The sequence below is a fragment of the Carassius gibelio genome, chromosome B7, assembly GCF_023724105.1.
Source record: "Carassius gibelio isolate Cgi1373 ecotype wild population from Czech Republic chromosome B7, carGib1.2-hapl.c, whole genome shotgun sequence".
Taxonomy (NCBI): domain Eukaryota; kingdom Metazoa; phylum Chordata; class Actinopteri; order Cypriniformes; family Cyprinidae; genus Carassius; species Carassius gibelio.
The window spans coordinates 4,753,966-4,768,657 of NC_068402.1; the positions used below are offsets into that span (position 1 = coordinate 4,753,966).

Below are 14,692 nucleotides of genomic sequence, written 5' to 3' on the forward strand. Positions count from 1 at the left end.
TGATACCTCATTTCAAATATAGGAAATTAATTGAAATTTCAATGGCATGCTCAGTTCAGTTCTGAATGAGGAACACATACACACATTAAAACAGTGCAAGCCTGGTAGATTGTGTGTTGTTTTATCTGGAGTGAGTGTTCAGATGCATTATGCCTTCACTCTTTTCTAAAGCTCTGATACCGCACACAGACTGTGGCGGCCCCACTGGCATTTAGAGCACCTGTGGAGGTGTGTGTACGAGCGTTTATGTGTTCTGTGTTCCATCATGCAGTGCCGGACTACAAATGCCCACTGTCACCCCTATTTCACTCCCCATTACGCTGGGCAGGAGGGCTAGTAGAGTGTGTGAGGGCACAGCAAATGAGAGTAAATGGAAGCGGGAGGGAGAGAGAAAGAGGACTAAAAAGAATCAGACAGAGAAATAGAAAGCTAAAGAAGATCCCACCCCATTATTTTGGTCCACATCTCGTCCTAACAGAGCAGTTATACAGATCCATGCACACATCTCTGTGCTTACATTCAGCAAACAGTTTCTATAGCAGTCCCATGTGTTTATACCTTCCATCTGTTGTTGCATGTACTGTACAGTATGTGTGCATCTGTGTGTGTGTGTGTGTGTGTGCGTGCGTGTGTGTGTGGCTTTTTCAGTCTTGTCCCTGCAAGCACAGTGGGAATCACACCAGAGAACTGTGAGCAACCACACACACATACATATAAACACCTACTAGCGCACAGTATGTCGTAAAGCATTCATTTATTCAAAAAGCAGCAGTGCATTACTCCTGATGTTATTCAATGCTGCGTGAGTTTATTCTTATAAATGTGCTATATATAGGCCTCTATATTTTTAGGTGCATTGTTTTTACATTGCCATTTTTAGCAACAACATGTGGAGTCAGTCAGATGATGCCACACAGGTGGGCAGCATGGTATGGGATGCCAAATAAGAGCATCTGGGTCATTCCTGTAATGCAGTGCCTTTAAAACACTGTAACTTGAATATGCCTGTGTTGTTATTGAAAGAGGGATTTAAATGAAAGGCTATACCAAACTTTCAGAAATGTGCCCTGGTTAAGCACAGCCACTTTATTTATTATGCTGTTTTACACCATTACAAGACAATTGCAGGACAAAATGAATCTGACAGGATAAAAAAAAAAATAGCATTCACTGTTTGGTGAGTGACTGAGAATTAGCTTACGCGATAGTGTTGACTTGATATTTTCAACATAATTATGTTGTCAAAATTAAATGTTGGCAAAATTAAATGCTTAAGCATGAAATAAACCAGCTAATGCCTCAAAACATCATTGTTTTACCACCTGAAATTATATTGTCCCTTCCCGAGGATGATGTCTTTAAGCAACTAGCTTATATAAAGAGAAATGACAAAAGACTAACAGGATGGAAAGTGATATTAAGTGATAAAATTATTAACTAAATGAAAATGCCCAAGAAAACATATTTTGTTTGAAACTTTCCTAATATATTGCCTATGTCAGAAGTTTAATATTGCAGCAAACACAGCAAGATCTACTTAAAGTGGTTTATTTATCCCATGTTCCCTTAGTTGTGATATTGTGAAAAATTTAACTAATGTGATTTCCATTTTAGAAATGTTGTCCACAAAAAAGAAATGTTTTAAAAGGTGTTTACTGTTTTATCCACTATGTTAAGACATAACTGATGATAACATGAGCATGTCATCACTGTATAATGACCCATCAGTTCAGTCTGTTGGTTTCCTATTCATTGGTTGAAATACATGCAGAATTTATACAGACATAGTTTTTTTCTGTTCAAATCTTGGCATTTAGAAAATGATTCAAAAATGTCAAATGTCAGAATAGGTATAATTTCACATAATGATGATATAAAATAATTGGTTGTGCTGTATTGCAAATGCAAATGATCTCTTTAAAGCCATTACAGGAAATGTCACCTAAGGCCTTTCATGCAGTTCAACCGGCATTGTGCACATACACACAGCCACAGGAGCTAATCAGAGAGTGGGATCTTATTTTCCAGTCCGAATTTCTGCTGAGCCGAACACACACACACACACACTTCACCAGGATAATGTGGCTGACAGAGCCTAGAAAATAATGATAATGAAGATAAATTTAAAGCAGAAGATGTTAAAGGGTGAAATCAGTAATGACCAAGGTGGTTTTAATGGCTGCTCACAAAGCTTAGGCCAAAAAAACAATTTAACTTTGTTATTTTAAAGTTTACAAGGAGATTTTGAGGCCGACTGATATGTTTGAGCAAAAGATTGCATAATATTGGCAAATCATTTGACTGCTGTGAGAGAACTACTAAAGGTGATGTAATAAATCTAAACAGCCACTTCATTTCCATAACTGATGCACCTTTTTTTAAACATTTTTGTCTATTTTGATGCTCTTTGAAGAATTATCCAAATATCTGTCTTTCCATTCTGCGTGTGGATGTGGACTGCATGCTAATAGTGCATTGAGGGGTTGGAATTGATTAAAAATTGTCAGAATAATGGTTCACTTTGAGAGCAATTCACTAAGAATGAATCATGTGCCACTGTTAGCACCGTTTATTTCATTGTGCTGTTTTGAGTTGCTTTAGCACCCAGTTCACTAAATAAATTATGCAAATCAAGTAATGGTATGACGGCTCCATCATTTGATCGTGCACATGCTTAACTGGCACTACTTTTAGTGGATTTGCCTCTTATGCTTTCAATAAGAATCGACGTGAATTAGACAACATTTTTCAAAGGCATTCATTTCAAAGACCTTTTTAATTAAACTAGCAGAATGAAATTGTATACATTGTATATAAAATCAAGCATATAAACAAATGTATGAATTATTTGCTGAAAAATGTATTCTGCTTGTGTTAGAATGTATTTAATGGTTACAATGTGTTTGTGATTTGATGGAAGACTCTGTGTTGGACAGGTTAGTTTTCTAGTTTTCTTGTTGTAAGTGTGTGTGTGTGTGTGTGTGTGTGTGTGTGCTCTTGTTTTTGTGACATATCAGGACACAACTCTGTATAGTGACATGGGTATGACACAGATATTACAAGAAGAGGGTGACTTATGAGGAAATAAACCATGTCCCTGTTTTTCAAAACACTTATAAATCATACAGAATGAGTTTTTTTTTTTTGAGTAAGTAAAAATGCACAAAGTTTCCTGTGAGGGTTAGGGTTAGGTGTAGGGTTGGTGTAGGACCATAGAATATACAGTTTGCACAGTATAAAAACCATTACACCTATGGGACCTATAAATCTACATTGTTAACTGTCCTTCCACAACCATAATCTGACCTCTCTTATCTCTCGCCCTCAGACTGTCACACAGTATTTATGAATTCAGGTAGCGTCATCATATTCACAGAAGTCCAGCAGAAAAGTCATAGGTGAGAAGAGTAAGAAGAGTTGAGTGTATGTGCTCATGCATTTTTGAGAAGTGAGAATCCAGCCATCTGAAAGCTGAGAGATGCACTTTCACGGGCAGTGTATGGATGAAGGAAGGCATCAAGGCACATCAGAGTTCAGTGTTTGCATAACACTGTCAATCTGAGATGCCATCAGTCTTTTCAGTTTTTCCTAGCCTATATAATATAAGACTGAGAATAGGGTGGTTGAAATCTGTACATTTGTATACTTTATTTTTGAAAGAAATTAATATTTTAATCAGCATAGACACATTCAGTGGCTCAAGAAATAACATTGTTGCAAAAAAAATGAACGTTTTATTCATCCAAGAATCCAGAAAAAAAATGTATCATGTTTTCCCCAAAAATATTGCACACAACTTTTTCAGCATTGATAACAATAAGAAATGTTTTTTGATCAGCAAACCAGTATATTAGAATGATTTGAATAATGACTGCCCAGAGGAAGTAGGTTTCATCAGAAGACACCTTTATCCAGAAGTGTTATCTGACTGGGCACAAATGCAGAAAGGCCGTTAGTTTTGATCTCTGCCTTGTATTAGGCAGTTTGATACAGGCCTTTTATTTCCATTGAAATATTTCTACATGCGCAAGATGTGTGTGTGTGTGTGTGTGTGTGTGTGTGTCAGACTTTGATCAGTAAAGTTCCTGGTGACTTGGAGGCAGATGAAACAGTTTTTCCAAATTAGAGCACCCACTCATTCACCCTCTATCTCAGACATGCTCCTCTCTCTCTCTCTCTCTCTCTCTCTCTCTTTCTCTCTCTCTCTCTCTCTCCAGTCTCAAGCTCTCACTTTCATTCCTACCCTGCTGTTATCAGACATTTGACTAAATAAGATCAGTGGTGAACCACCGAAACAAATGTTTTTAGTTTGTTTGTTTTCAGTCCACTATATTTCTTTTTCATTTTTATGATTTACTGCTAAACAATGTTACACTGATGGTATCATTGCACTCTCTATTAGGGATGGTAAGATTCACAGAGTGTGCATAAGATTCAAATTGCCATTTGTATCGCGATGCATCGATTCTTAAATATTTGCATCGGTAAAACACTATTTATTTTTATATGATTATTAGTAGATGCACTTCACAATAAATAATTTGTGACCAACATTTTATATGTAGATTGTTTTATACTCTCTGATCATGTTCTCTCATCACCATTGCTGCTATGTAAATATGACATATCACAGCACTACTGATTTGTTGTACCATATTGAATTCTATAACATCATATTTTTCCATTGCATCATATTGCTTTGAATTGCATTGTGCTGAATCAAATCGAATTTGGATTGCACTGCATCATAACGAGGGTGAATGGTATCGGTAGCTGCTTCATATCTATCTTTAATGTATTGTATTGTTGGCAATGCACTGAGGTGCATATCGCATCAGCCAGTTATGAATATGCATGTCCCTACTCTCTATCAATTATTTTTATATTTTTATATTCTATAAGGTATTTATTTACTATTGTTTTTACATTCCTGTTGTTTATGTGCTTTTGTGATTTTTAATAGCTTTTTATGTGATAGTTTTAGTCATTTCAGTACTTAACTTTCTCATTTTCATGTTTTTCATAATATTGATATTTTATTTTATATCAGCTGTATTTCAATGGCCAAATGCAATTTGTAATAGTTTTAGCTAACAATCATATAACTGCTCTCCATTAACAAATCGGTCTTTTTTCCTTTCCTCCTTTCTTCTGTTTCTCTTCTACTGTACTCTAGGTTTTCTTAGCACAGGAGATCAGTCTGCTAAAGGGAACTATGGCCTGTTGGATCAAATCCAGGCCTTGCGTTGGCTGAATGAGAATATTGGACACTTTGGTGGCGATCCTGAACGGATCACGATCTTTGGCTCTGGGGCTGGAGCGTCTTGTGTCAACCTACTCATCCTGTCACACCACTCTGAGGGTAAGACAAGTGTGTGTGTGTGTGTGTGTGTGTGTTAATGCTTTAACAGACTAATACTATCCCTGCAGGTTTCCATCTCATTATTAATGCTGTGTGCATGTGTGTGTGTGTTACCTCACAACATGTCTCACCTTCCTGTCCAACTGTGTTCTGTTGCATTGCTCATCAAAAACGTCCACCTTAACCCACACCATCTTCATCATCACTGTCATCCTCACCTAACATCAATCCTACAGCCCTCAACTGTCAATCACACCAGGTAAGTCATGACAGTTTTTACCCTAGAGAAATCAATCATGTTATTTCCCTGTAAGGAGCCCGAGCCAACTGAAACAGGAAGAGATAAACAAATAAAGGTATGTAGGTAAGTCTTAAAGGGACAGTACACCTAAAAATGACCATTCTGTCATGTTCCCTCGCCCTCATGTCAATCCAAAACAGTATGGAACACAAAAGAAGATAATCTGAAGAATGTTAGAATGTTGATACAGATTTGGAATGACTTCAGGGGGAGCAAATGATTAATGTTCATTTTTGTGTGGACTGTCCCTTTAAGGTTAAGTAAGTGGATAGAGTTTACTGAAGTGGAGCAAATAAATAAAAAAAATGAGCACCCCTTAACTAAATGTCTGTTTGTGTGGCTGTTTGGATAAGCTAGGTAAAGAGAAAAGAACAGACGTGTTAGCAGAGACAAAGATACAGTAGCTCAATATTGATTTCTCTGGGAAAGGTAACATGCTCTTCAATAATTAAAAAGACAGAAAGAAAAGAAGGAGGGCAGAACAAGGAAAAGACGAGCCCTTTGGAAATAAGTCTGCACTCTTCTCTTGAGAGTAAGAAAAAGGCTTTGTTTGTAAAGTGTTTGTAAGTGAAAAGGCTACAAGAGAATAACAGATTTACTGTTATTATGTCAATGCAAGATGGAATTAGTACAGTGCTACCTCGGTAATCACTGAAAAATGGTGTTTGTGCCAAACCCCCATCCTTATTTTCTTCTGTTCTCAGTTTTTCATTGATTTAATTCCAGCTGACACTGTGTTAAGCGCCACTGGAATTGAAATAAAAAAAATGCATCCAATTAACAAGCCCTGGATATAATGATATACAAAATAACATTTAAATAACCATACTACAGTATACCATTGTATATCAAAGTTAAAAGCTTAGTTGGCAAGAAATACTTTTTAAAAATCAAGTTTAATAGAAGCTAATTAGTATGCATGTAGCTTTTATAACCTCGTATTATATTTGAGACTACATGAGATATATATTTACTTAATTTGGCATACATCAGGACCATTGGAAATGATGAAAAATTATGGTGGTGGCCAGTTACAAGACAATTTCCATTATTTAATTGAAATATTTTTTTTAAATAACATTTTGATGTAAAAAAAAAAAATCGATGGGTGTCAATGACCGTGTATGTATAAACCAGGTATATGATGTACTGTATGCAGGCTTTCTTCTGTGTAGTGAACAGCTTGTTATTGTTCCCTCTCATCTCAGGCCTGTTTCAGAGAGCCATCGCTCAGAGTGGTACAGCCATCTCCAGCTGGTCCATTAGCTACCAGCCATTGAAGTACACTAAGATTCTGGCCCGTAAAGTGGGATGCACATATGGGGAGACCGCAGACCTGGTGGATTGTCTCCGCAGGAAAAATTTCAGAGAGTTGGTGGATCAGGACATCCAGCCGGCCCGCTACCACATTGCATTTGGACCCGTGATGGACGGAGACGTTGTGCCAGATGACCCCGAGATCCTGATGCAGCAGGTGATCTTCAGATTACTTTCATTTGTGGGGGAAGGTTTCTAAGAACTACGTTAATTCATAATTCAGCATAGCCATATATGTGACCCTGGACCACAAAACCAGTCTTAAGTGTATTTAATAAATTATTATCAAAAATTAATTAATATATTACAAAATATATTTTTGAAACTTAATATCCTAATGATTTTTGGCATAAAATAAAAATCTATAATTTTGACCCATAGAAAATTGTTTTGCTAAAAATATACCCCAGAGACTTCAGACTGGTTTTGTGCTCCAGAGTCACATATACGGTTAAAACTACTTTCAGTAGACCACCCAAACTACCTTTTAAACCAAATCTTAGTGAGGTTTCAAGCACAGGGTTTTGAATAAAGCTTCATCAGATCTACTTTTGCAATTGCAGACTTAATGTTTAATGAAAACAAGTGACACCATATACTTTTAAAATGTCAGTTAAAGTCAGTCACTTCTTAAATCATTTATACTTTTTTCTTTCTGTTTAATGTATTTTAATGTCTTATTTAGCTTTTAAATGTAACGAAGACCAAAATAATTGGGTGTTTGTGGGTGGACTTTCAGGATTTTCAGATCTCGGGAAAAGGTCCTTTTTTAAGATCTCATGAAAAAGTGCAAAGTAAAATTGCAACAGGTGTTAACACATTTTATACATTTATTAAAGTCTAGGTATAGGGGACAAGCTTAATGAAATTCTATCTAATTTAACATTTCTAAAATAGGAATATTTAATTAAATATACATGACTAAGTTTAAAGCTATTAGAATCTACCCTTTAAAACTAAGTTCTAAGTTCATTAAAATCAGTCTAAGTAACAAAAGTTGAAGAATAACTGCTATATATGGAAGAAATCTTTTTCTTGTAGCTAGTTTGTCAGAAAATGTTGAATTCTGTCTCCACTAGGGGGAGTTCTTGAACTACGACCTGCTGATTGGTGTAAATCAGGGAGAGGGGCTGAAGTTTGTGGATGATGGGGGCACTGAGAGTGAAGAGGGCATTTCAGCTGCAGCTTTTGACTACACCATCTCCAACTTTGTGGATAACCTCTATGGCTATCCTAAAGGTGAGATCTCAAGTCCCCTGTTCATTTGACTTTTATTTTTCTTGCCTGTTTTAAAATTATCATTAGAAAGTAAACATCTAGATTTTTCTATATCAGCATATTCCATGTTCAACTGTGCCAGAGTTTGATCTTGTTTTGTCAGGTTGAAAAACAAATGGGTTTTTAGATTCAATTCTCCTGGATACAGGTGTAATGCAGAGAAGTCTTTGTAATTCTTATGTTCAAGTCTGTTTGGGTAGACATCATTCTGACTTTTAATGAGGGACAATGCTGAGTACAACTATAAAATGAGTACAGCAGGCTACTAGATATTCTGCTTACTCTTGATTAGGTGCTGTTGTTAACATTTTCCACTAGAGGCTGATAAAAGACAAGTAATGTCCAACAGCATGCTCTTTTATGTATGTGACCTGTAATGTGGAGATTTTATGTCTGGTATTTAATGTGCACTATTAAATATTGTTGTTTTTACAAACAACCTGCATTAATGGGGTGAATTTCTCCAAGTTCATAAGACAAACATTCATATAGCCTACACACTTACGGTAAATGCTCTTGTCAGTTCTTTCTGTACTGTAATTATTCTCTGTATTTTTGTAGGTAAAGACATCCTGAGGGAGACTATTAAGTTCATGTACACAGACTGGGCAGACCGAGACAATGGTGAAATGCGGCGCAAGACTCTCCTGGCGTTGTTCACGGATCACCAGTGGGTGGCTCCAGCCGTAGCTACTGCCAAGCTCCACGCAGACTACCAGTCTCCCGTCTACTTCTACACCTTCTATCACCACTGCCAGACCGAGACCCGACCCGAGTGGGCAGACGCTGCTCACGGGGATGAGATACCATATGTGTTCGGTGTGCCCATGATCGGAGCAACAGACCTCTTCCCTTGCAACTTTTCCAAAAATGATGTCATGCTTAGCGCTGTGGTGATGACTTACTGGACCAACTTTGCCAAGACCGGGTGAGTCTGAATATGCTAAATATTCTTTCTTTCTTTCTATCTTTATGTTTAAATAGCTAAATTATAGTCATAACACATTTGTTTTGAAATGACAGTAAAATAATTCTAAAAACGTCTTATTTTCTATGGGGTTTGGACAATATGGCAAAAAATATTATCATGCATTTTTTTCCATATCATTCAATATAGATTAGGGTTAGGGTTAGATATTAATTTCATACAATTAATAGGGAAGGAAATTCCTCATGCTTCTTAGACCTCGGGAATGACTGTATACAAGTTATTGACAGAGTTTTATTTTTTCTGGATTTTATACATTTTTTATCAAAAATGGTGTCGTCATAAAATGAATTCAGAAATATAACAATACATTTATGAGACATTGCTTTTTTTGGGGTAAAAGAATGTGCTGCACAACAGAATTTGTTATAAATTAAAACATGGTTGAAAAAGTATCTTGATTGTATAATATTCATTAAAATTAGGTAATAAAATTTTTACATATTAATTACATAAAACTGCATTTTACTATAAAACCATAGTGAAAAAAATAATGTACTGTAGTCAACATTTGAAGCTGATCAAATTCAAAGACAAGAATGCATTTAAGCTTTTATGACAACTTTGATGAAGGTTTTGATCCACTTCAAATGTTGACTAGTGGATTTAAAATACATTTATTTCATAATTACTGTTCAAATCTATTAAAATATTTACTGGCATATGGCTTGAAACCTGTTTAATTATATAAAAATTATAAATAAACTTTATTTGGAGTACTACTTGTGCACAATGCACATTTCTTAATATGAAGCCTAAAATGTGTTTTAATGTCACTGTTGGTGAGGGCTTTATGATATTTGATTAGATTAATATCTCTCTTTAAATGCAAGATATTTAAAGTGTACCTATAAAATACATGCAATATTTACACTTTAGTGCAATCAAATATACCTCAGTATATCTTTAGTTGGGTATTTTTATTAAGCACATAAATATGTAAATGTATTTCTAGTATACTTAGCATTAAATTAATGTAGATTTATTTTTCAATATAGGGAATATTAATATAATATATATTTTTAAACCTTTATTTTGGCAGCTTGACGATGAGACCTTGAGTTCCAGTGTTCCAGATCGTCTAGACGTTGGCTAAATATTAAACATTTCTCAAAGGTTTATTATATTGTGATTTTTTTGTCCCCAATGAACATAAAAATCTTTTATCACCTGGCCCCGAATTCTAATCGCAGTTCTGTATCCTGTTTTAAATTCCAATTTGATTTAAAAAGGCTTCTCAGTTTTCTCAGAATTCATTAAAATACCCTTTTGACACAAGATATCTGTTTTTCTCCAGGGATCCCAACTTGCCTGTTCCTCAGGACACCAAGTTCATCCACACCAAACCCAACCGCTTTGAGGAAGTGATCTGGACCAAGTTCAACTCCAAAGACAAGCAGTATCTCCACATTGGCCTGAAGCCTCGCATCCGGGACAACTACCGAGCGAATAAGGTTGCCTTCTGGCTGGAACTGGTTCCTCACCTCCACAACCTTCACGAGGAGGTCTTCAGCACCGCCACAACCCGGCTGCCTCCAGGAACCGCCCGCACCCCACCCTGGAAGGGTCAGGGACCTCGTACTACACGCCATCCCATCCCAACCTACCCTTCAGAATCGGACCCAGACAGCTCAGAGCCCCCTCGATTCCCTCCCTTCCCAAGCGACACCCGGGACTACTCTACCGAATTGAGCGTGACGGTAGCTGTCGGTGCATCGCTCCTCTTCCTCAACATCCTTGCCTTCGCCGCACTTTACTACAAACGCGACAAACGGCACGAGATGCGACGGCACCGACTGTCCCCGCAGCGAGGCGTACCTGCTAATGACTTGGCACACAGCCAAGAGGAAGAGATCATGTCCCTGCAAATGAAGCACTCGGAGCACGACCCCCACCATGACATGGAGCCGCTGCGACCGCATGATATTTTACGTCCCTCATGTCCACCCGATTACACATTGGCACTTCGACGGGCACCGGACGATGTTCCCCTCATGACCCCCAATACTATCACCATGATTCCCAGCACCATTACTGGCATGCAACCCCTCCATGCCTTCAACACTTTCCCTACAACCACCGGCCACAACAACACCTTACCCCACCCTCACTCCACCACCCGTGTATAGTGGCGCCTCCAAACGAGAGGACTAGCTCTCATACATATCCAGTTTTCTCTCTCTGCCCACCTTTTCAAGCTCCTAAACTTCTTGAGCAGCGACAGCGCATCCTGTCGGCGTTCTCATAGACACAATCAAGGATTGGTAGAAGTTGTACAAACTAGAGGAGCTCAATGGTGAGCAACAGATTTGGTCGGCAGTGACAAGTAATCAGCCTCGCACTGGATTCAACTTGCTGTTCGTTTTTACACATTGTTCTTAAAGAAATTGGGCGTCAGTGATTGACTGAGCTGATCCGATGTCATAAGGAGAAATGGGGACATTTACCCACTTTTCTTCTCTCAGTAAATTGGCAGAGTGCAGATTTCATCCATCCTTTTGTTATTCCATTAGCAGCCCATCACTCTCTCTGAATGTGATCTGTGTCCTTGGGTTATGTTTTACATGAATCATAAGGGCATTCGATAAAAGGCGCAAGCTGGATATGTTGTGTTTACCTGCAGTTTTGTGTCAAGTATTAAACCATTCCTTGTAACAAGACACAAAGAGAGAAAATGACAGCATCTGACAGAAGACGAAAACAAAAGTGCCAACATCCTCTCTTTTCTTTTTTCTCGCTATCGCTCTGCACTGTGCGTGTCATTTTATCACACATATTTGACTTGGCTATGTGTTGTTTCTTAGGAAGATTTTTGTATGTATAAATATAAAGACAAATATATAAAAGAATGATTTAAATATATATTTACATGGATTGCTCTGTGGGATCTATGCATGAAATATTTTAAAGCACCAAGAAGGACTTTTTTTGTTTATTCGTTTGTTTTTGAAGTTTGCTTGCTTCTCCTTCTCTGCAGCGGTATTTTCATCAGTATTAGTCCAAATGTAACCTCCTCAGTCTGACCACTGTATAGGACAGTAACCTCTCTCTGTATCCAGAAAGAGAGCTATCGACAATATTCTTTTTAATGCTTTTTGACATTCATATACAGATGTTGGTGCTATTATTTGACCATCAACCATGTAGTGCTCTTCCAGAGCCATCTGGGATGGTCCGAACAATTGCATAAATACAGCAAATAGCAAATGCATATGTACAATACAAATGATGCTTACACCTCAGCCCATCTTTCTCTCTCTGTGTCCTCCCTCGTTCTATCTCTGTCCTTATTCTTTCAGTTCAACACCATTTGGTTTTTACCAACCAAGATTAATAAGCATCTTGTTGTGTATTTGTGCGTGTGCACACATAAAGAGAGTGTGTTTTCTAGGCAATAGCTAGGTGTCCTGTACATTTGTGGGCTTATATGAGGTAAGAGAATATGTGACGGAGAGGCACAGCGAGAGAGAGAAATCCTCATAACACAGAAATCTTTGGCCCTCTATCATTCAGGAAAACCTACCTGGCCATTTAACATACTAAATATTTGGGAATAGACTGGAAGCACTGCTAATATCAGTTTGATGTGTTCACCCACATCTCTCACATCTGTCTGCACTGCACACTTTTTGACAAGGTTATGACAAGCACAGCAAATAGTGGTGGCAAACCAGATCTTTATATAGAAAAATCAAACAGATTGTTCAGGTTAAAGAACAAATGGCTCTGAATCACTGGACAGTAGCTGTGGGATAAACATGATCACTTATGTTCTCTTGCCTTGTTAGTCTTATTTTTCTGCCATTGCTGTGTCACGGGAGGATGACGGATTGTGAAATGCGTTTGTCTCACTGTTGGCTCCAGTGTATTGAGCCCGAGATGCCCAGGACCATCATGATGGAGCAAGAACTAACGCCAGTATGCTGCACATAGTACTAAACATGAACAGACTCTAATTCCTGAGCAAACATGCTGGAGGTTCATTCATGAAAACAGAACTTTCTTCCGCGGTGTGGACTGAAAACTACAACAACCGGACAATAAACGAAGGGAGATTGGAACAAACTTTTGGTTGCAAAGTACCTTCCTGAGATCCGAGAGTGAAGGTTGGACCTGTGAATATGTACCATCTGTGGACTTTTGTGTGGTTGTAGGTATAACTGAACTCCATTTGAAACAAACTATGAGGCGTTGACTAGAGCTGCGTACAAAACAACCTCAGTTCTAATAATCAGTAGTTCTGACTCTTTTGTTATTTCTCTCGTTTGTTTTTGGACGCTCAACCACTAGAGTGTAATGTCGTGGTACATACAGAATAAAGAGTCTACATCCATTCCGAGCCATTCATTGGGTCTTCAGTAGACGTACAGTGAGAGAAGGAGGAATAGAAATGAACTGTACATTTTTAAGTGTAAGAACAAATCAACTGAAAATATTTGTAAATATTCAGTTACTTGTTTAAATGTTTTGTTTGTTCTTCTTTTCTTTTGGCTTTTCTTTCTGGTTTGAAATTTGAAATACGTTGTGACCAGGACAACAGGTGCAAGTTCTAATTCAGCCACCAGCAAAATTGATGAATCTGATTCGTTAAATTCACTTTCTGCTGCTTCATTTAGTTTTGAGATCAGAGGATGGAGAGGATGAATTGCTCCCATATTTAAGCATAAAGAGATATAACGAGTGTATTATGTAGCATACCAATGTCACTTGAATCATCACAGCTAGTCATATTTCTGCACAAGTATGATTGGCTGTCTGTTTCATGTACATATCCTACCAGTTTTCAAAATTCTTTGATATGGAGATGGACTAGAACGTCCAGTTTATTTAGGCAAAGTAAGCACTGGAAACTATGGTGGTTATGAGTAGTTTTTCATCTGCCATGAACTTGTTGTAGCATTGAAGTCTTACCAAACGGTGTTAGAGATTTAATGAAACATCTAAAATAGGAGGAAAGCATTGTTTTATGGTCTCATTTGTACACTTTATTATACATTTTATTTTATTTTTTGAATGAATTAAGCATCTAGTGAAATAATGCCAAATTAAAGGTGCACAAGGATCTGGATATGTCAAGTCTGATGGTTTAAAGATTACTGAATAAATGAAACACACGTTATTCCTCTAAGAAAATAAATACATTTTACTGGGTCCTAAAGCAAATTTACACCTGTTGCCCTGTTTTACTATATATATGTTCAGAATCAGAACACCACAGTTGATGAAGAATACACGTTAATAATGGATTTTTTAAAAAGAATGGTAAAAATATATAAATAAGGTGATGATATTTCTCTTTATTTAGAAGTTATTACACACTGTATGCTGTGACTCTGATCTGGGGAACATTAAAGAAATTCATAGCCAGACATCAGGCTCTTGTTTTCTTTTAATCAAATTGCCAAAATGATTCATTTAATTAGAAGAGATTAACTGCAATAAATTG

The 14,692-nt window shown here is 37.3% G+C and overlaps 1 protein-coding gene across 2 annotated transcripts in view; it reads left to right on the plus strand.

The window, feature by feature from the left end:
* nlgn2a (neuroligin 2a) overlaps window positions 1–14,615 on the plus strand; it is a 163,928-nt gene extending 149,313 nt beyond the window's left edge. For both annotated transcript variants that reach the window (XM_052560852.1, XM_052560853.1), the window contains 5 exons: window positions 5,177–5,362; window positions 6,872–7,137; window positions 8,060–8,219; window positions 8,820–9,186; window positions 10,544–14,615. In XM_052560852.1, the coding sequence (XP_052416812.1) occupies window positions 5,177–5,362; window positions 6,872–7,137; window positions 8,060–8,219; window positions 8,820–9,186; window positions 10,544–11,375 (1,811 nt within the window). In that variant the 3' untranslated portion in view covers window positions 11,376–14,615. The remainder of the gene's footprint in view (window positions 1–5,176; window positions 5,363–6,871; window positions 7,138–8,059; window positions 8,220–8,819; window positions 9,187–10,543) is intronic.
* The last annotated feature ends 77 nt before the right edge of the window (window positions 14,616–14,692 follow it).